Raw genomic sequence first — 23,518 nt, 5'->3', positions numbered from 1 at the left:
TTCATTTTTAAAATATATCTTTATTTCATGAACCAGCCACCAGAAAAGTATTTTAGGGGGCTACATACATGCAGTAGTGTAAGAACCACAATTCATAGTTTGAGGAAATATTGTACGACAATGGCTATATTTAATGTGCAATGGTGTGGTCAACATGTTAAATACTGCATATCTGGATTAGAACAAAGCTGGTAAGGGTTTTGTGGGAGGAAATTCATGAATGCCTGTTCAATAAAGTTACAGCCAGCCATTCTCAGATGCATCGTCATACAAAGTTATTTCATTACTTTCACAGGTAACACTTTATTTGGATAGTCTGTAGAGCATCTACAGATGGACTATCAGTAACATTTCAACTAGCCCTAACCTTAACCCTTATCCTAACAGACCTTACTGTAACCTTCGCAAGCAGTTGCTTATCAGCAGATAGTATGACCTCATACAGACGGACTATCCAAATAAAGTGATCCTTTCACATTTATAAATACTATTAAAAAATGTTGCATTCAAAAAGACACCCAATAGCTTTCTGTGGGAGATTGACCGGACAATCTAGTTTTACGCTTCAAAGTAGAGAACTACTGCAGTCCAGTGGGGCAAAAAGGCACTTTGGAAAATTCAGTTTCCTGTCATCTTTCAGGTTCTCATATTTCCATAGTTCAAAAGACATTACTCGTGATGAAACCACAGACACAAAGTAGTTCCCGTAGTGCCCCAGTGTCTTTGTTAAGGGTAGATTACTCATGCCAGCACTTGCATATAATTTTTAGGCACCAACGCTCGCTTCCCCCTCAACTCTCCCAGGAACCACTCATCGTCAATGGACTCCAAGTTGGTGATGATATCCCCCGCCTATAGTAAGAGAAAGGAAAGTTATACTGTAGGCGTAGTACCTGTAGTATATATGACTGTTGATTGTAACAAACAGAATGATAACTCTTTTGTGGTAATTAACTATTGAATGTTGACAGAAATACCTTCAGTGAGAGCTCCTCATCACATTCAGCTGTGAAGTCAAACAGTGCTTTCCCTCTGCTTCCTTCTCCATTAGTCACACTCTGCTGTCTGTCCAACACTGGAGAGTTGCCTGGACAGAGACAAAGGGAATCATCAGTACCTTAAATGTCCTTATAATGAGAGTTTATTCATAGTAAAATGTCCTACTATGCTGCCCTATGAGTAGGCCAGGAATATCTGTATGTATCAGAGGCGGCTGGTGGGGGGAGCTATAAGAGGATGGGCTCATTTTAAAGACGAATGGAATTAATGGAACGGTATCAAACATACAGAAACCACATGTTTGACTCCGTTCCATTCCAGTCTTTACAATGAGCCCATCCTCCTATAGCTCCTCCCACCAGCCTCTGGTATATAGGCCTATTCAAACTGTGGGTTTTACGTTGAATGTATCAATAGTTGTTTTTGTCATGTGTCAATCATCACCCCGGCAAAGTTATTTGAATTAAACCAAAAGTATAAATATTTTAAGTATAAAAATAAAAAGCTCCTAGATTTATATATCAAGCAGATAAATTCACCTCCTACCACAAGATGGCGCCATAAGAATGCCCTATTATTACCTGAGCTGGTCTCTACGAAGGCTGTGGGGAAGAATCCTTCTCTACCGTTAAGCCTTCCAGAGCACCACTCGGCGTCTACATGCTGTGTGACCAGGATACGGTCTCCCTGTTGGAAGGACAGTTCCTCTTCTGTCTGGCCTACAAAGTCATACAGAGCCACGGCCCACTCCACTCCTGACGAACCAGACTATAGACAGGGATATACATGTTAGTGGACACTCTCATACTCACGGTCTCATACACAAGCTCTAATCATTAATCACTGGATATACACACAGACGTCATTAGGCTTCCCCAGACTACAGCTAAGGCCAAACACCAGACACTGACAAACATACACCTGTATCGTGACGTTCGTTTGTGTTATGTTGTAAAGACTGGTAACAGTACCACATGAACCATACCTGTATGGGTTTGGCAGCCTCTTGGGTCTTGGTTGAAGAAACCATGCCTGAGAAATGCAGTAGCGGTATTCAGATAGAAAGCATATCGTGTTGACAGTTGCTGAACATAAAACTGAATGGGGAATGAGTGTGTGGGCGTACACTAGTACACTGCTAGAGCCAGTGAGAAGTACATGTAGCACACAGAGTGAGCTGTACCGTATTAATAATCAGGTCTTAGTACAGGGGCTTACACAGAGCTCCTGACTTAACATAAACATGTTGCACAGATTCCATACATTCTGCAGAGGGAAGTATGAGCCTACACATTACGAGAGAGATGGAGGCAGTTCACTGGAGACTAGTTCTAGAGAAACCTTTTATACTGGTGGACAAACCACAATAGGGGTACAGGATATGTGACGATAGAGCTAAAATCCCCCGTGCCAAGAATAAATATTTCACTGTGTTTGTGGCCTGGCCACCTTTGACCTTACACTATGACCTCAGATACAGTATGCCGGAACGACATGAACTTCCGTGGGAAAATTCCAATGTCTCCAGTTCTCTGATTATGTTTACAATGTCAAGATAGGGACACACATCTCAAGCCGGGGTTCCTTAATGATTTAAAGGCCCAGTCTGTGATATGTCATTTAATATATTCCATTTCAAGCTAAGAAGTGGGCCTTGAATTAAAAGTCCTACCAGGTAGTGCCATCTTGGTGGGGAATGATTGCTGTCGTTGTCGTTGTGGCAGAGGAGGAAGATCTTCTATGATATCCACAAAGTTGATGGGGAAGATTCCAGTGTGGGCCCCTATCTGTCCCCTCGCCCACTCCTCTTCCATGTACTCCTTTAGCTGAATCACGTCTCCCTCAGAAAAGGTTAGCTCGTCACTCTGCTCACCCTCGAAGTCGAACCGCGCCACACACCTCGGTCCACTGACTATTGCAGGGGGGGGCCTTGCCTTCTTTGCGTTGGTCGGTGTTGGTGCATTTGACTAAATTGAGAAAAAAATCATAATCAAAACATATTGAACGCATTAAATAGCTGGACTCATTTGTGTACATCCTATAGACCACTTTATGGGCTGGTTTCTCACACAAAATACTTTGAAAATACTATTTATTGAACCGTTTTTCATCCAGGAGTCTGAGTCTTGGAAACCAGCCCTATCTCTATAGCTGAAACATTGACTGAAGTCTTACCATAACTTTGATGTAGTTGGCAGGGAAGAAGCCAGAGGAGCCTCTACAGGAGCCGCGGTACCACTCACTGTCCACCTGCTCCACATTGGTCACCACATCCCCCTCCCTCAGACCCAGCTCCCCTGGACCCTCTGGATAGGATACAACACATGTCAATCAAATCCCACTGCTGACAACACAAACTCTAGCATGAACTCTACTTTGTGGATATCAATTGCTGAGGGAAACATAGAACTAAGCAATAAAAACATGCCAGACATATTGCAAATTATTTGAGGTGATTCAAATCTGTAAACACTTTTTTTGTGAGCCTTTTCTAGATTCTAAAAGTTATTTTACTTGGCGTGGACATGTTTGGGGGAACTCAAAACAGCTGTAAAAGCATGCCAGCCATATTGGAATTTATTTGACATGATTAAAATCTAATAAATGACTTAAAATTTTGTAAGGTGTACAGTCCAATAGCCGATGTGTTTGTTACTATAGGACATAGGAGACGTGTTAGGTTGTGTTGTGGTGGTCAGTGTGCCAGAGTAGGTACTGTTCTGTACCTGGGGTGAAGTCATGGAGGACCTGCACCTGCAGACCACTGCTGCCTCTACGAGACCCAACTGTGATGACACCCTGTAAGAAGAGAAAACACATCCAGGTATATGTGAAATTTACAGAAACACGTACAAAAAGAGGGATTTAGAGACCAAACTAAACTAAAAAAATACTCCAAGTTTACAATGAAAGTTCCTATGTGGCTACAAAGAAATAAAAAACAATTGGTGCTAGATATACTAAACATTGGCTACCTCCTATTTAGTTTGACTAGCCTAACAAAATAGGGGGTAGCCAAACAAAATAAGGGGTGGCCAAACAAAATAGGGGGTAGCCAAACAAAATAGGGGGTAGCCAAACAAAATAGGGGGTAGCCAAACAAAATAAGGGGTAGCCAAACAAAATAAGGGGTAGCCAAACAAAATAGGGGGTAGTCAAGTTGCCTGGAAAGTAAGAGGGCAGACATGTTTTGATTGACAGCTCATTGTAAATGGTTGAAGACATTACCTGTGACAGAGCTGCTTTAGTTGGGGCACTGGAGAGAGGAGTGATGACCTTCATGTGAGACTTCTGGACTCGGCCCCGGGTGTCTCCCACTTGACATTCAAAGGTCTTGTGGTCGAGCTGCTCGATCAGCAGCAGCAACTCATTTTTCTGTGGGAGAAAATCAAGAAGCATTCGATATTCATTTCTACTAAATTGTCTTTTCCTTAAAGAAAAAAAATATTACAAAACAGTAAGGTGAAATAAGTAAATCCATAAAACTAGTGATCAAATCAGGTTTAAAAACAGTAGTCATTAACATTTTCTCATATCATGTTCTTGTTGTTGCTAGAAGCAAAACCTCCAACACATGCAGACAGTGATTTACCTGGAATGAGAGTTCCCCTGTGTCTCTCCCACAGTAGTCAAACTCTGCTATCCCGTGGGGAAGTTCAAGCTAGACAAACACACATGACAAAGAAAACATTCAGAAAACATACACAGGCTTACTATGTGACACTTGCCACAACTATAGTACACAACAGTTCCACTGAAATCCACCATGGATCTGCCTTGCGGGCAGCAGGGGCAGAGCAGGCTGCCTCGGGGGCGGCAGGGGCAGAGCAGGCTGCCTCGGGGGCGGCAGGGGCAGAGCAGGCTGCCTCGGGGGCGGCAGGGGCAGAGCAGGCTGCCTCGGGGGCAGCAACAGAGCGGGGTGGGAACTCTAAGCTCTCACCGTGTATTGGTTGTAGAGACGGTGACCAGGGTTGGGCCTGGGGGGAAGCACAGGTCCCTTCTTCTTGGGCTTCTGAGCCTGGGGCTGCTTGGGTGATGGAGCTGCTGATGAAGCTGGTGCTCTACGGGTGGAGAGGGATTGACGTGGACCATTTATCCTGGGCGGGGGTGGCCTTCCTGGGCCTACTTTTGCTGGAGGTGGGCGAGGAGGGAGGACCTTAGCTCCACCAGGCCTGGAAGAGATCAACAGTAGTATGAAGTTAATTAAAGCCATGTGTCTAGGACTGTATCTAATATGTTATCAATGGATCTTTACCCCTCTTTATCCCCTAAAATGACCCACGATGTGATGTTACTGACCGAGGAGGGAGGCCCGGTATGGGCTCAGAATCAAAGGACTCCTACAGTTCAAATCAACAGAAAAAAGGTTGTTACTATCATGTTCAAAGAAGCAACGTGGCAGTCTAGAAACAGATGTGAATTGATGACAAACAGGGTACTTCTCTAATCTCTCCCAGATCACATTTAACACCACATGGGATTGAATGACCTCCCCTGAACAAAACAGACTTCCTACGCCTACTACCTTCGCAGCGCTCAGCAACTAGGGCAACCATAGCAACCAAGTTAATGACTGCTCAATGTGCCCTTCCTTAGTCACTGCTAACAGCTAGCTGTACAGTACTAGTCAGTCATTGTTTACACTACACTGGCCCCTTTGTGTGGTCTGCGGTTGAGAACCACAGGTGGAGGGTGAATGTTGGCTTTGGCCAGGTAAAAGGCTGGTTTGTCAGGCTAGTTTAGCACTGCTTCTGACAGGGCTGGTTTTCAGGCTGGTTTAGCACTGCTTCTGACAGGGCTGGTTTTCAGGCTGGTTTAGCACTGCTTCTGACAGGGCTGGTTTTCAGGCTGGTTTAGCACTGCTTCTGACAGGGCTGGTTTTCAGGCTGGTTTAGCACTGCTTCTGACAGGGCTGGTTTTCAGGCTGGTTTAGCACTGCTTCTGACAGGGCTGGTTTTCAGGCTGGTTTAGCACTGCTCCTGACAGGGCTGGTTTTCAGGCTGGTTTAGCACTACTTCTGACAGAGCTGGTTTTCAAGCCACCATGAATGAACTGACACTAGATAATGATGAGTGACGCTGAAGAAAAATACAAAGTAGCACTTTGACTTGTCTTTTTATGTCCTTTTAGCTAAGCCTTCTTGCTGCACAAAAGCCCAGTTATGTCATAGCCAAGCCAGGACGGGAGCTATTGACTGGCTCTGGCTTCCCCAGAGAGAGTGCAGTATTGCGGTGGTGTGGAGGAAGAACTATGTCAGTAATCTCTTGTATTTCCTGTTTTCTAGTAGTAGAAGAGAAGCTAGGTAGCCGACTGCAGATCAATAGTGCTTCTGTTGGAGAAGTATATGGGGAAGGAAGGTGGTAACACTTACCTGGAAGGGGAAGCGGGTTGAGATGCTTTGTTTACGGGTCACGGGGGACGGCAGTGACCCTACAGGCTTCTGTGCAGGGAGAGGAGGAGGGTTGTCCAAAGTCCCATCGAACACTGAGAGAGAAAACAGTCAACGTTTTAGACTGGACACACTGTACTGTAAACTGTACAAACCATACAGTCAACTCTTAACCCATGCAAAGGTTTGGGATCATTGTAATGTTGCACTAATTCAATGGCTTGGTGTTGCCATGAATGAACGCTCTGAGATGGAACATGCACATACTCAAACTACGTGTCGAAGTAAATAAAGTATTGAAATTCGGATTAACTCACTCACTTATCAGGAGTCGACTGTACACACTCACTAAGACACCAAAGCACAGACACACACATTCAAACATCCACACTTACAGTTTGTTTGAGAAAATGGCTCGCCAGCCCCCCCAAAAAAATCAACAGCATCTAATCCATCATTTGGTTATGTCAAAACTTTTTATTTTGGGTAGACCCAGATGGAGATCAGAGTGCCTTTATGTAAGGTCATACATGTGTGGATATGGAGCATGCCACATAACTCACTACTCAGAGAGTAGAGCAGATGGACTAGACTCACGTTTTCCTTTACTGGGCACTCTAATGGTGGTGGGTCTTCTGGTTACACCCTGTCTGCTGAAGGAGCCGCCGCCGCCCACAACACTACGCACAGGGTTCACTGGGATATAGCCTGGAGAGAGACAGAGATAGAGACGGCCAGTGTTGTCTCATCAATTTTTGTCAACATATAAGTCCTGCATTAGGATTATATGACAAATTCTAAGCAATGTTTAAAACCTTTAATGCCAATCTGGACCCTCTCTTTCTAAAATTATCCGCCGCAATTGTTGCAACCCCTATTACGGAGGGCTCGTTGTCCGGACCTCTGGCAGTCTCTTTGGGGGTGCCACAGGGTTCAATTCTCGGGACGACTCTTTTCTCTGTATATATCAATGATGTCGCTCTTGCTGCTGGTGATTCTCTGATCCACCTCTACGCAGACGACACCATTCTGTATACTTCTGGCCCTTCTTTGGACACTGTGTTAACAAACCTCCAAACGAGCTTCAATGCCATACAACACTCCTTCCGTGGCCTCCAACTGCTCTTAAATGCTAGTAAAACTAAATGCATGCTTTCAACCGATCACTGCCCGCACCCGCCCGCCCGACTAGCTTCACTACTCTGGACGGTTCTGACTTAGAATATGTGGACAACTACAAATACCTAGGTGTCTGGTAGACTGTAAACTCTCCTTCCAGACTCACATTAAGCATCTCCAATCCAAAATTATTACTATTTCGCAATAAAGCCTCCTTCACTCACGCTACTAAACATACCCTCGTAAAACTGACTATCCTACCGATCCTTGACTTCGGCGATGTAATTTACAAAATAGCCTCCAACACTCTCCAACACAGCAAATTAGATGTAGTCAATCACAGTGCCATCCGTTTTGTCACCAAAGCCCCATATGCCACCCACCACTGTGACCTGTATGCTTTCGTTGGCTGGCCCTCGCTTCATATTCGTCACCAAACCCACTGGCTCCAGGTCATCTATAAGTCTTTGCTAGGTAAAGCCCCGCCTTATCTCAGCTCACTGGTCACCATAGCAACACCCACCCGTAGCACACGCTCCAGCAGGTATATTTCACTGGTCATCCCCAAAGCCAACTTCTACTTTGGCCGCCTTTCCTTCCAGTTCTCCGCTGCCAATGACTGGAACGAATTGCGAAGAAGAAAAAAAAATCACTGAAGCTGGAGACTTATATCTCCCTCACTAACTTTAAGCATCAGCTGTCAGAGCAGCTTACCGATCACTGCACCTGTACACAGCCCATCTGTAAATAGCCCACCCAACTACCTCATCCCCATATTGTTATTTATTTTTGCTCTTTGCACCCCAGTGTCTCTACTTGCACATCTATCACTCCAGTGTTAATGCTAAATTGTAATTGTTTTGCCACTATGGCTTATTTATTGCCTTACCTCCCTAACCTTACTACATTTTCACACACTGTACATAGATTTTTCTATTGTGTTATTGACTGTACGTTTGTTTATCCCATGTGTAACTCTGTGTTGTTTTTGTTGCACTGCTTCGCTTTATCTTGGCCAGGTCGCAGTTGTAAATGAGAGCTTGTTCTCAACTGGCCTACCTGGTTAAATAAAAGTTAAATAAAAATTATTATTTTTAAACTGCAGGCTAGTGACATTTTTTGAAAAGTAGTGTCGATAAAGAGGTTATAAATGAGCTTATATGTGTTTTAACTATACTTAGAACACTTATACCACTAAGTTAACCAATTAAGTCAGTGGTGAAATGCATGCTGCTGTACTTACTCGTGGGGTTGTCCATGTATTCATTCACTGCCTCTGTGGTGGTGATGGAGGCTGAGTTGTGGTTGTTGAGGTTGAGGCCCAGCGGCTCCTTGCGAGGCTTCTCTGGAGAGATAGGAGGTACCAACCTGGGTTCATCCTCCTCTTGGGGGAAGAGGTTCTTGGCTCTGGCCGCTATGGAGAGCCGCGACCGAGAAAGGATGGCTGTCTTGGCGGGGGGTGGAGCCTCTGGTTCTGGTTCCTTGGGTTCTGGGACTATACTGGGTTTTCTGTGGAGCACGGGTCTGGGTGCTGGGGTTGGGATGGAAGGAATAAAGGGAGTGGAGAAAATGGAGATCGCCCCCTGGTAGTTATTGCCATTACTGGGCTTCTTGATTGAGGGCTTGGGGGCAAGGGCTGGGGCTGGTTTGGCTGAAATCACAGGGGGTTTGAGGTGCACGTTCCTGGGTAGAGGCTCTGGTTGTTTAAACTCTGGTTCCCCATCGCCCTCCTGGCTCTCAAAGGCCTGGATCCGGGCCCGGATGTTACGTTGGCTGTGAAGGGCAGCCATGTCACCGTCCTCGTCACCTTCCTCACTTTGTTCGCTCCCGTCAGTTGGCGTCTGATTGTCACTAGCGTCACTAGTGTTCTGGTCGCATTGGTCCTCGGGACAAAACACATCTAATAGTTCCTGTAGGTACTTCCCCGAGGGAGGAGCATCGACTGCTGTGTCATCTACAGAGCTGGAACCACTGTCACTGAGCCTGACCAGAGTCTGAACTTTGACCTCCTCTGTGGTTCTCTGTTTGCAGGATTTGGAACGAGGAAGCGGGATGGGACGTTCAGTGGCTACTGGGACTGTTGAGGAGGGGACTGTAGGTTCTAAGAACGTAGTGATAGTGCTGGGTTCGGAAGGTTTTATTGGCCCATCCCATTGTACAGAAACAGATGGAGAAAGAGACCGGGTGTTTGGGATTGCACAGCTGGAATCTGTTGGGCTGGGTTGGGCTGCGGCTGACTTGGGGTCAGTTTGGTTCTTAGTGTTAGTGGCTGTGGCTGTGGCGTCTACTTGGATAAGACCAGAATCAGATACAGCTGTTGCAGTGGTAGAGTCACTGTGTAAAGGCTTGGGTAAGTATGACCTTGGTGGCTTTTTTGGCTTTATTTTCACTGAGAAGGAAGAGATTATAAACAATACATTTAGCCTATACTCACACCACTTAGATGTATAAAACAAACAAATGAAAACTTGGACTAAAAAGTTACATTGTTTTAGTCGTGGTAATACAAGGATATGATATTTGCCAACTATAGAGTTTTCGTGACGTTGTCAGCCAACCCATCTGTAATCATCATTCTCATAAGCCTCACCTGTAGAGTGTCTCTTCTCGATTGGCTGTGAGGATGCAGTGCATTCTGGGCCAGCGGCGGTGTCGTCCTCCACAGGGTCGGTCTGCGTGGCGATGGTCGTGGATCTCCGGGGGGCGGCGGTCGGCGTGACAACGGTCTCCTGGGTCTTCTCCTTGATCACCTGGTCATAAGATGGCGGTGGCTAAGACACGAGAGAGAAGGTACACACACACACACACACACACACACACACACACACACACACACACACGTTGACCAAGCAAATGTGTAGCGGTGTGATTATTAGAACTTGTATTCTACATGCAAGCTTGCTACCGTCCTACATTGACGTCCTATAGTAGTACAACCAAATGATATGTTTGCTTTGAAAGTAGTTCAATCTCAAACATTACACTGAAAACTGTGAAAGACACAGGAACATGGTAAGGTTAAAATGGTAAAAGTTCAAATCCATGCAGAACACACCCAAACTGAACAGGCCAAGAACACACACCCTGCTGTCTCCCCTAGTATTAGAGGCTGATGTTAGTTAAATAAACAGTACCTGGGTATCTGATTGGATGCTCCCTCCCCAGATGGGTTGTGAGGGAGGCGGGGCTGCCGTAAATCCCCCAGAAGCACCTGGGAACCAGCCGTTGGCAGCGAGCGGCTCGGCTGACAGGATGGTGATCTCTTGACGTCTGAAAGACAAACAAGTCCATTACGCACAATACAGTAGACTACCTCAACCAAACGTGACATGCAACAGACTGTTGACACTTGTCTTATGTTGACAGAAAGCCTTATGTAGCCATCATTTGTCATAAATCATTATATAGCTTTTTTAACACCATATGTGGCCATAATTTTGTTTTTGTTAATATGCTATTTTATAGACCATATTACTTTATTTAATGGTTATTCACCAGTTGAGTCGAGGACTGTAAGTAAGTCAACATTAATATCAGTAAGTTTCAAATGAAAAATGTGTATTGCACTGTAGAGCACAAGCTCTTTGCCATGGTGCACTTTACCTTGAAGCATTTGGTGTTTGATTTTTGGAATAATGAGAGTAGAACTGTATTCAATCAGAGAGCTACAGACAGACTATGAAGTATTATGAAACTCCTCTGTTTACTTTACCTTCTGTCTCTGGTCTGTTCACTTTGGGTGCTGGTTCTCGCTGTGGGAGAAAATATGAAATTAATCTCTCTCAATCCGATATGTAATGAATTGAAAGAGACATAAAAAAACACTTGGGGGATTCAATCATGTACAATAGCTATATACCAGAGGAGGCTGGTGGGAGGAGCTATAGGAGGACGGGCTTACTGCAATGGAATATATGGAGCAGAGTCAAACACATCAATGTATGGAAACCACATGTTTGACTCCATTCCATTCATTCTAGCCATTACAATGAGCCCATCCTGCTATAGTTCCTCCCACCAGCCTCCTCTGCTATAGACAGACTTTAATCGTGCTAGGTACAATATAAAAGTATGAGAATATACCAAATAATGGACAAACTCCACAATGAGAAACTCACTTCGCTTGATGGCAGCTCGTATTGAGGACAGAGGTCCTTGGCTGGAAGAGAGAAGAGTTACCATTGAGGAGAGTTTGACTGGACAATAAGATTTCTTACATTTATACAACCTGAGAAAGCAAAGTATAATGCTGGCAAGAGTCAGACTCCACCGGATTACTACACTGGACAGACAGTGCTAATTATCCACAAGCCAACCAGCCACCTTTATAGGCTTGAACCAGGACAGAGGAATTCTCAACAAAAATAAATGACAATCTCAGCAAATAATCCTGACATTTGAAAACATTTCATTGTCATACATAGGCATCCTAGATTTCATTATATGATAAAGTAAAAGAGATAATATATACCCCTTTACCTCTAAAAGACCTGAATAAGTGCAGAGTAACACCAAAGGATGATAAGAGTGTTGATAGTTGCATCAAACCTCTTTAGCTGCAGTGGTCCTCTCTGCACTGCAGTTGCCACTGGGACGGCCACATCCTCTATCTCACTCTATCGTCAACTCCAATCCACACAACACAGCTACCGCTGCATACTGCAACCAAAAGAAGAGCCTACCTCCGGTACATGCGCCTGTTATACGCCAGTAATCAGAGTGAGAATGAGACAAGTACCAGAGACGCAGGCACAAGAAAGAGGACAATCATTAAATAGCAAGCCCTTTGAAGAGTTCAACCCCGCTTGCAACTTTCCACAATCCCTCTCCAGAAAACCCTTAAAACGCAGCAGGACGCAGATCCAATCCACTGAATATCCTTAGGCATCGTCCATCTGTTACTGTAACAATGACTCAGAAATAGCCCAAGTCTAACACCTCCTCCTCTGGCCACCACATACATCTACCAAGCCCAGTGTGGCGTCCAAAAGTGCATCCTAGCAAAAAACAATCACTTCCAGCTGATCACCACTATGATCGAAATACTTCACCTACCAAGCCCGGTGTGGTGTCCCAAAGTGCACCTCTGCAATATAACGACCCCTCTTGCTGATCTGATTACCCAGGTCTGATCTGACTTCCTGACTAGTGTAGTGTTGGAGCTGACACCGCACCCCTCCCAGGCTGTGCCAGAATATGTTCCCAGAAGGGCCAACTCCACAGTCTCAACGGAACGGGGTCTTGTTCATTAGGGCACACAATGGAATATGTTTTAAAACATTTTTGCAACAGAAAACAAAAATGTCTTATTGGACAATTCCAGGTGGTCCCTCCAGGTTTCTGTTTGCGTATGGTGCTTAATGAACAGGATCCAGACCAGACCCCCATAGGCCCAGCACCTTCAACACATCCTGCTCATTAACTGAACTGGAGATGTGATGTAAACCATCTGGAGAGGAAGACAGCAACACGCCCCCCTGCCTCTCCCACCACAGCACTATGTGGATAATTAGGACGATTAGCTAAGACCATAAACAAATAGAACAATAGGGAGGTTAAACGTCTAATAGTTGATCAACAAAAAAAAGGTTTGTATTGGAACACGTTGACGTTTGCTGTACTTTAACAGAGGAGGCTGGTGGGAGGAGCTATAGGAGGACGGGCTCATTGTAATGGCTGGAATGGAATAAATTGACGTATCAAACACATCAAACATCTGGAAACTATGTTTCACTCCGTTCAATTTATTCCATTCCAGCAGTTACAATGAGCCCTTCCTCCTATAGCTCCTCCCACCAGCCTCCTTCTGTGTCAATACCCGGGATTGGAAGACATTGAAAAGGTGCTGAGTTTTAATGAGTTATCTAGGTAGGGTATACCATGTTGTGAAAGAAAGGTTACAGGGTTGGAGTCAGTTTACTGAACTGAAATGGAATTGACCCTAACCCTGGACGGTAACCAACTTGGCTCTGGGGGCGTCTACAACTGAGTCAGTGTGGTTTTGTCCCCCATTCAAAAAGCTCTGACCTTCGGACACAGTGTCCAACCGTCCGTCAAAGAGGATGGATCAGCACATTGTTTGCTACCCTGCACCATTCACAACTCTCCCTCAGCAGCGCTGCCTGTTAAAGAGACAGTGTTCTGGCCACTGCAGCCCTGACAGAGCCGTGGAGCAACAGAGGTGGCTAGGGAGAGCTGGAACAACACAGTGTTTATACTGGACCACGCAACATTATCACAATATTAACACGTTTCCTTCTCTGTATTGAGCAAGACAGACATATTGAAAATGCTCAATATGTAATTCAATGAGATGGATAACTTACCTGGAATGAAGAGCCTCAGACTTATTTCTCTCTGTTCGATCTGAAAAGAAAAGTAACCAGCGTTTTCTTTTTAAACGGTCACATTTGAAAGATCAATTTCTAACTAAGAAAATACCCTCATTTTGTACACAAACAAAGCAAGCTGCTGGTACGACGACACAGGACAAGTGAACAAAATAACTATGGACTTTGCATACCTTCTTGCCGTTCAAAAACTTGAATAACTACATTCAGCTGGCTCAACATTCTAGTCTGTTCTTGATCAACCAGTTACAAAGAATGACATTGACATGCAAATAGCAAAAGCATTAAAAAAAAAACATTTCTAAACACAAATAATTGTTTTGTTAATGCTCTCATCTTTATTTCATCAAGCCAGACATTATATCTGAACCATGATCTGTATAGCTACAATCTCAAAGAAAATCATATGCAAATAGGGGACCATGAGCAATATGTATGGAAAGAATGGCTCTCCCTCATTCTAAAATGACCTCTCCCTCATTCACACATTCAATGGCTTATTCTGGACGCCTGACATTTCAGGGTCACGTCTAGATGGGATACAGCTTTTGTCAAATTGACGTTAAAAGTGGAATTATTTTGCATTTTAGCTAACCCTAACCCAACCTTAACCTAGTTCCCCTAACCTACTATGTTAATGTCCTAACCTGCTGCGCAGGTTCTCCTAAACCTACTATGAAAAATAAAATGTTGACAAAAGCTGTATGCCTTCTAGACAAACCACATTTCAGATGGAGTGAGCATTCACCCAGGACATGCTGTACAGGTGTCATAACTGTGTCATAAGTTGTCATGTGTCATGTCTTATTTCCATATATGAAATCTTCACAAAAGATACTGAACAGTTATCATTCCAAAATTATGTCATCAGATTTAAGATATGTTAGCTGTATGTATTTGAGATACTGATCAATGGCTAGATATTCATCTTGTAATTCTCCAAAGCGTGTATGATTGAGGCCCAATATCACAGTACCACTATACCGTAGCCAACCCTTTTTTGTCTCTGAAGTGGGATCAATTCAAAGCAAATCAATTCTGATTGGTCACATACACATATTTAACAGATGTTATTGTGGGTGTAGTGAAATGCTTGTGTTCCTAGCTCCAACAGCACAGTAATATCTAACAATACACAACAATAACAAAAAAAACTAAAAACTGCAAAATTGCTTAGGAGCTAGAAGCAGAGCTGCCATGTCTGTCAGCTCCATCAGTGATCACAGGTTCAAAGTCATACAATACACTTGAATTACCTGTATTATTTATTTCCTTCACTTTCAACCAGTGACCAGGTTTTCATACTCAAACAATAGATGATGATCTGACTGAGTGCCACGACTGGAGCTCTCTGAGGAGGTGGACTGGCTAGTGGTCCACAGAGCACAGCAGCTAAGCAAACATTTACATTCATTTGACTATACTAGAGTATATGAGTGTATGAGGCCTTGGCGCCATAGGAACTCAAATAAAATCAGACAAGTAGGTCATATGAGGATATTAGAATCCCTTTGTGTTAAAAATCATGCATTAAGCCATCTTAATATTTTGATGCTCATTTTTGCTAGCATCCTGCTAAAGACCTGACGCCATCGCCTCATTCTCTTACAACCAGTATAATACTGTTACAATGTCTAACACCACACTTGCTATCTGCCATATGCTACTGCCTCAAACTTATGTTACAGACTCTACTGAAAGCTACTTTGAGGAAAAATGTACTTTCTATGCCTGTGCTATGTGGCTGTCCCACCTAGCTGTCTTAAGATGAAAGCACTAACTGTAAATCGCTCTGGAAAGGGGGGTCTGCTAAACAACTCAAATGTAAATGTAACATTTTTACCTCACTATGAAACAAAAAAGATAAAAGGAAGTAACAGTTTGTTAGTGAATCAAATCCTCAGAGACATTTTCACACATTTCTTTGCACTTTGGTCTGTGAGAGACTGTTACAGTGACAGAGGCAGGTAAACAAAGACAGAATGGAGAGAGATTTTCCAAGAGGAAATCGTTTGACATTTACATACCGGTAGATACAACGCCAAATACACACTGGTCAAAGGCAAGTGCAATGGAACAAATGAATAGGATTCAATATCTAGTGGATTTTCAATATTCAACATGCGCTTCATTTACAAGTTACCGAGCTGTCAGTTGGAATACAGAGCAATCCCTGCTGAAAGTATTGTCTATAACCTACTGTGAATTGTACTGACAACATCATCTCACAGCGAAACATAGCAACAAGAGATGCTCCTACCTGTTAACGTTTTAAACACATTTCACAAATGTCCCCCAAAATGGTGTGTATTATTTCCTTCAAGTCCCTCCCTACTTCTCCATGCTGTGTGTTGCTGTGTAAAGAAACAAACTCCATGACCACAAACGACAACAGAGAAAGGGAGGGGTCTCTCTCTCTCTCCCTACGGGCTGGTGTGTTGACTTGGCCAATGTGATCAAATGGAATGTGGCCATTCAGGAAGTACCACTCTACTGTCACTCTCCTGCTCTACTGAAAAAGTTCAATGGAACACTACAAAAGAAATGACCCTCTGCTCTGATCTGAAAAGGCACAGTTCACACAAAATACAAATATGCCAGGATTTCTTCTGGCGTTGCTTGTTACCAACTGAACTAGGTCATTTATGTTATTATAGGGGTTGTTCTGGGTTTGTTCCAGCCCAACACCTGTGCTTATCTAACAAAATCAAATCAACATGTTGTCTTCCTGTGTCAGAGAGAGCACAATACTGTGTGTCTTTCTGTCCGTCTTCCCTATTGGCAGGGTGTTAATGGTGGGCACACCCATTCTGACGCTACATCTCTGTTAGCCAGATCCTTGTATTTCCCTATTGTAGCACCACTCCCTGCTCTGGAAACATGCATAGCTCTATTATTTGGTCATCGGTCTACGTTAGTGTTAGAAAGTAGGCTACATATTAAAGACCTTGGCATACTGTGAGACTATGTTTTGCTGGATTAGAAGGTGGAGTCAACTGTTACTCCATTCCAATCCATCATAGATAGTACATCCGGACATAGCGCCACATCATTTTAGTAATTTACCAGACGTTCTTATCCAAAGCGACTTACAGTAGTGAGTACATACTTTTTCGTACTGGTCCGCCCGTGGGAGTCGAACCCACAACCCTGGTGTTGCAAGCGCCATTCTCTGCCAACTGAGCCATAACATATCCTCTTTTCTAGAAGTCACTCAGCAGGACATGCGACCATTATGAAACACTTTCACATTTGATTTGAAATAAGATATAGCTGTAGAAACCAGGCAGAAAAGCACTCCATCCATAGAAGTATTTTCATTAGATACTTATTATTGCTGGCTTAGTGAAGAGGCTCAACCCTCTTTCTCTGAGTGGTGGGAGAGAGACATTTGCCAGGTCATGGACTCCTCCTTCAGAGGGCTTTTTATGGACAGGTTATGACAGGTTATGGACAAAGACACAATAAATTAATAAATAAAAATATAAGATTAGATTAATAGCCTCTTGAATATGAAATAAATATCATTAACACCAAAAAGAAGCAACAAAACAAGAGAGGATGCAAAACAACGGTCTGTAACTCATTAAAGAGAAAAAAAACAGAGATATGGTTTTAAAGCTGATTTGCTTGCTAAAAGACCAGCTACAATAATAACCATTGAAGAGAACCCATACAGAAACACCACAAAATGACTCACTATGACACATGCTAACATCACTCAGAACTGGGGCAGCCCTCTGTACAGAACAAGTGGTAAGAGGGAGTGTAGAAAAAAGCCTCTCTCTTAATATGCAAGCTAGGCCCAGGACTTCAAACCAACCAGAGAGGTCAGAAGTAAGGTTACATCCCATGGAGGGTGGGGCTAGGCTATGAAGGCACAGCTGTGTGGAGACAAGGAGCTAGTTCCCATCCCTAGTCAGTCCATAAAGAAGCATCTTCCTCTATATCCCGACCCCGGCAACATGGCATGTTCAGGGAACGTGATCTCTCATATTCTGGGTTTATTTACACAGAGCAGGAATCGCTGCTTCTTCCCAAAACCCCATTCGACTTCCAGGGGTTTTCATATCCTTGTATCCTACTTCCCACACAGGCAGAACAGACACTGATGTCCTCATAGGGTAGAATCAAAGTCTTCCCTATAGTTTCTCAAAGGGAGTGTTTCAAATGATTTAGGGTGGGCTGGGGGTTAATGGCTGGGTAAGTGGGTTGGTGGGTGAACGCAACAGCTGCACATTAACTGTGTCCAATCCAGAGCCATTGTGGGTCAGTTTTGAGAGATGTTCTGTAGGAAGTCAAACCCGTGGACCAGACAGGTCAGTTTTGAGAGATGTTCTGTAGGAAGTCAAACCCGTGGACCAGACAGGTCAGTTTTGAGAGATGTTCTGTAGTAAGTCAAACCCGTGGACCAGACAGGTCAGTTTTGAGAGATGTTCTGTAGGAAGTCAACCCGTGGACCAGACAGGTCAGTTTTGAGAGATGTTCTGTAGGAAGTCAAACCCGTGGACTAGACAGGTCAGTTTTGAGAGATGTTCTGTAGGAAGTCAACCCGTGGACCAGACAGGTCAGTTTTGAGAGATGTTCTGTAGGAAGTCAAACCCGTGGACCAGACAGGTCAGTTTTGAGAGATGTTCTGTAGGAAGTCAACCCGTGGACCAGACAGGTCAGTTGGACTAGCCAGTAGAAATAAGGAACCAAGTCAATATTGTGTGTCAATTATTGAACATAATTTTATTATGTTAAACTATCTGGCAGAAATACATTTGTTTAAATTGTATTCATTTAGCAGACACTCTCATGCAGAGCGAAATACAGTAGTGAGTGCATACACTTTCATACTTGTTTTGCACTGAGCACAGCACAACCCTCCCCCCCATGTGAAGCACTATGAAGACAGGTCAGTTGGACAAGCCAGTAGAAATATATTGTGTCAATTATTGAACATCAATTTATCATTATTATCTTTAATTAATGATAAACTATCTGCCAGAAAGAGTGAAGCATTCTGGGTGATATTGAAATACCAGCTTTTGTGCACTGCACATCTATTTTCTCTGTTGAGGTACTACAGTACATTAATATGTACATCTCATTTGCTACAAGGGAAACAGGCTCTGCATTAATATTTGAGAGCCTTTTCATCACACAAAAGAAAATAGTTATTTCACAGCTGTCATTACGCTGCCTCCATGTGGAGTCAAATTGATAAGTAATGAATTTGTCGACATCGAGTGGGGAAGCGAATATTTTACAACGGGACAAAAATGGGACGAGCCAATTAAAATCTAATATGCCTTTTTGGAAATAGACAGTTTAATTGCCAAATACTAATGATGGTTGGATTTGTATTAAGTGATAAGCCTCAGCTAAGGGAGACACGATTCTTCAAAGGAAGACAAAATATGAATTTCCCCTTCCTCCATACTCCTACAGCCACCCGAGGGTGAGAGAGACACAGAGAAAGAGAGATGAGGGGGTCTAAGTTATATATATATACACACACACATATATTCTGCTTGGAATAATAAACAGCCAAAGTGGAACAGATATGTCTACGAATATAAAAACATAACATTGTGAATGTGGAGCGCTCTATCCTTGCATGAAAAACAGACAAGAGGAGACAGACATGTTCATGTCACCTATGAATAACACGGTGTCAGGGGCTGATTCTTAACATGACTCATGTCAAGACATGATTAGGTGATGTCAAAGAGGAGTAATCCATGGATGTTAGGGGGAGATGACAGTCTAACGGAGATCTTGCTCAATGCAAGGAGATTAAATTTTGGCCAATTGAAAATGCCGATGAAGAACAGTATGCACAAAGTAATCATCAATGATAACATATGGCATCATACGGTGCACGGCATATGAGTCATATGAGATAATGTATATTACTCTTAAAAAGTGACAAGCATATACTGTATACTGAAGCCTTAATAGGCTAATCTCAGCTTGTGACAGAAATAACTTCATATGATATAGCCTAGCTAGCCTACACACATGTGCAGTAGAGTTGGCAGTTGGCACCATTATCAAGTTACAAGACAACAGTTCCTGTTTGCCTGTTCAATCACTCTCTACACAGTCAACCCACCTGCCCATAGGATCAGCCTGATCTCCCCGTACAGACAGCTGCAGTTAACCCAGGCCTGAACTAACACACTGGGCATGGAGGCTTGTGTTGGGTGGGGTGGGGTGTGTCTTTACTGGGAAGTCAGGTGTTTGCTCAACAGGTGTTGCTGCTTAATTCTTCCCTAACTACACTAGGAAGGTCTAATCCTTCTATGGGCCCAAACACATTATTACATTGGAAATTGCTCGGCATAGAACCATGTTTAGAACCAGAATTCAAAGGCGAGGGAAAGTTCAATATACCAACAGCCATTGAAATGTAAAATAGTAAACCAAATGCAATGACTAAAATCAAATCAAACTTTATTTGCCAAATGCGCCGAATACAACAAGTGTAGACTTTACCGTGAAATGCTTACTTACAAGCCCTTAACCAACAGTGCAGTTCAAGAAGAAGAAAATATTTACCAAGTAGGCTAACACAATAAGAATAACGAGGATATATACAGGGGGCACCGGTACCAAGTCATCGTGCAGGGGTACAAGCTAGTTGAGGTAATCTGTACATGTAGGTGGGGGCGAAGTGACCATGCATAGGTAACAAACAAACAGCGAGTAGCAGAAGTGTACAAGAGGGGGGGTGTCAATGTAAATTGTCTGGTGGTGATTTTTATGAATTGTTCAGCAGCCTAATGGCTTGGGGGTAGAGGCTGTTGAGGAGCCTTTTGGTCCTAGACTTGGCGCTCCGGTACCGCTTGCCGTGCGGTAGCAGCGAAAACAGTCTATAACTTGGGTGACTGGAGTCTCTGACAATTTTATGGGCTTTCCTCTGACACCGCCTACTATATAGGTCCTGGATGCCAGGAAGCTTGGCCCCAGTGATGTACTAGGCCGTTCGCACTACCCTCTGTAGCGCCTTACGGTCAGATGCCGAGCAGTTGCCATACCAGGCGGTGATGCAACCGGTCAGGATGCTTCCGATGGTGCAGCTGTAGAACCTTGAGAATCTGGGGACCCATGCCAAAACTTTTCAGTCTCGAGGGGGAAAAGGTTTTGTCGTGCCCTCTTCACGACTGTCTTGGTATGTTTGGACCATGATAGTTCGTTGGTGATGTGGACACCAAGGAACTTGAAACTCTCGACCCACTCCACTACAGCCCCGTTGATGTTAATGGGGGCCTGTACCACCCGCCTTTTCCTGTAGTCCATGATCAGCTCCTTTCTCTTGCTCACATTGAGGGAGAGGTTGTTGTCCTGGCACCACACTGCCAGTTCTCTGACCTCCTCCCTATAGGCCGTCTCATCATTGTCGGTGGTCAGGCCTACCAATGTTGTGTCGTCAGCAAACTTAATGATGGTGTTGGAGTCGTGTTTGGCCACGTAGTCGTGGGTGAACAGGGAATACAGGAGGGGACTAAGTACACACCCATGAGGGGCCCCAGTGTTAAGGATCAGCCTTGGCAGACGTGTTGTTGCCTACTCTTACCACCTGGGGGCGGCCTGTCAGGAAGTCCAGGAAAAAGCCTACATACATGTATTCATTTACAACCCTTTCTCTTGATCTACATGATGATTGTGTGGCATAAGAGATATGAATATGAACACATTTTAGAAGTGATTTCATCTGGAAATAAAACGACAAAAGCACAAATATACAGAGCCAAAATGAACAGGATCAACCTGTCTGCCAAGTGCCAGTGGTTTTCCAGATGCATTTCCAGCAACACAGTTAGCACCAAATGACACAGCTTGGCTGGCATGAGATGAGGAATATTTTAAGTGTCGGGACATGTACAATTTGTTGTGTCATCCTTCCTGTCTGGCTGACAGAGTTTCAGGGTTTTCCAGCCCATTTCCTTGTGACTGTAGCACTGTTTACAGACTGCTGTATCTGATACACACAGGTAGTTGCTACCAGCTGCTATATAAAAGTAGAATTTCACTGAATGACAGTGAGAGCATTGTGTCAACCATAGCAGCTGGATACTGTACTGGTGCAGAACAGAACTAGGGTTTATTTCTATATAGCACTAGAAACTGATTTGTTGCTAGAAGGCATGAGAGAAGTGAGTACGCAAACTCGGGTTTGCGTACTATTATTATATATTTTTTTATATAGATACTTCTTGGATTTTTTTTATGTGAACAATTATTATTTTAGGAAAATCGCTAGCTGCAACAGAATACAATCGTATGAAGGAAGTTAAAGGTAGTTTTACGAGCCAATGCTAACTAGTGTTAGTGCAATGACTGGAAGTCTACAAGAACAGTTAGCATGCTAGCTGTTCTTGTTGATTGGACTCTACCATCGGAAGTAGTAATTTTCAGATAAACTGTTTATCTCAGTGTCAATTTAAATGATCAAAACCAGATAGAAAGCAGGTAGAAAATATATTTTAGAACTAACAATCAAATAAAAGCTAGACAGTCAGGGAGAATATCATATTTTAAAAACTGGGCATTCAATGCACATGCCCATTGATTTTGTTATAATGTTTGAGCAGAGGAACACAACATTAGCCATGGCAAAATAAATAGAATTGCTGGAAATTAGCTTCAAAACTGCAACAAAAAATATCTCAGCTCAATGGAATGGAACAATTTGTAGAATTGCATAACATTTGCTTCACAACAACAATAAGTTATATGAATTACATTTTCTGCTAAATTGTATCATTTCCTACACACTTCACCATATGTTTCATGATGGAACACTGTTCCAAGTTGTCATGTTCATGGGTTAAAAGGTAAAAGTCCACGTTTTGAAATTATATTGCCCCAAAGTGTCAAACACATGTAGCCTACTTCAGGAGACGCTGTATCAAAATTACAAGAGGTTGACCTTGACGATAGATTGTTGACTAGTGGACATACCTGTTGCTTGATTTCGGTTCCGTATATCCCTCAACTCTTCCGCCTCCTCTTCTCTTCTGGCTTCAGCCATAGGAGATGAGAACACTGCGGCGCCTGGTAATTTCCGGCAAATTAGAACCGTGTCATTAAAAAAACTATTGACTGAGGTGGGAAATTAATTTGCCTTGTAAACAGTCTCGGCTGGTGCGTAAAGTTGGATCTTTACGAGTTGAGAAAACCCGAAGTAGTCCTACGCCGTCCACAGAGTATAACTTTCTACAACTGTGTTTGTGTTAATGTAATTTTGTAGAATATGAGGGGTAGTTAGGCTATAGCTCCCTACCTTGTCCGCACCGACGGTAGCCCGAGACGAATGTCAACAACAGGAACTGAATTGTCTGGCAAAAGCAGTATCACAAATGGAGATAGTGCCCCGGAATTGAGAACAACTGAGTGGAGTGGAGTTGACTGACCGCAACAAAAGTTTCTCTCCTCACCACAATGTCTGAGTAAAACCACTGCGACCCGAACAAAGAATTGTAGCCTAACGGAGTGAGTGGTCACAGTGTTCTCTTGTGCGTATTTGGGAAGCTGTTATCCATAAAACATTTTAAAAAACAACATCCAAAGCACCGCTATTTGCCCATAGATACCCAGACAGCCGCCCATAGTGATGATGCTAGTTCACCTGTCATTCAATACATGTTACGGCTTGCAGACTGGCAAG

At 43.5% G+C, this 23,518-nt stretch overlaps 1 protein-coding gene across 1 annotated transcript; it reads right to left on the bottom strand.

Annotated features, from left to right (window-relative positions):
- Positions 1-23,464, bottom strand: LOC139567057 (SH3 domain-containing protein 19-like). Its single transcript, XM_071388493.1, has 21 exons — positions 23,135-23,464; positions 22,813-22,905; positions 13,834-13,873; positions 11,626-11,666; positions 11,220-11,259; positions 10,642-10,777; positions 10,098-10,278; positions 8,751-9,896; positions 6,986-7,096; positions 6,371-6,483; positions 5,299-5,339; positions 4,940-5,171; positions 4,592-4,660; positions 4,228-4,374; positions 3,726-3,798; positions 3,175-3,305; positions 2,672-2,966; positions 1,985-2,031; positions 1,581-1,767; positions 978-1,087; positions 1-852 (listed from the first exon to the last, which is right to left on the bottom strand). The coding sequence occupies exons 2-21, from the start codon at positions 22,880-22,882 to the stop codon at positions 742-744; spliced, it is 3,321 nt and encodes a 1,106-aa protein (XP_071244594.1). The 5' UTR covers positions 22,883-22,905; positions 23,135-23,464; the 3' UTR covers positions 1-741.
- Between the last annotated feature and the right edge of the window lie 54 nt (positions 23,465-23,518).

The sequence above is a fragment of the Salvelinus alpinus genome, unplaced genomic scaffold (assembly GCF_045679555.1).
Source record: "Salvelinus alpinus unplaced genomic scaffold, SLU_Salpinus.1 scaffold_41, whole genome shotgun sequence".
In the NCBI taxonomy this organism is placed as follows: domain Eukaryota; kingdom Metazoa; phylum Chordata; class Actinopteri; order Salmoniformes; family Salmonidae; genus Salvelinus; species Salvelinus alpinus.
This window is presented reverse-complemented; position numbering and strand designations above follow the sequence as displayed.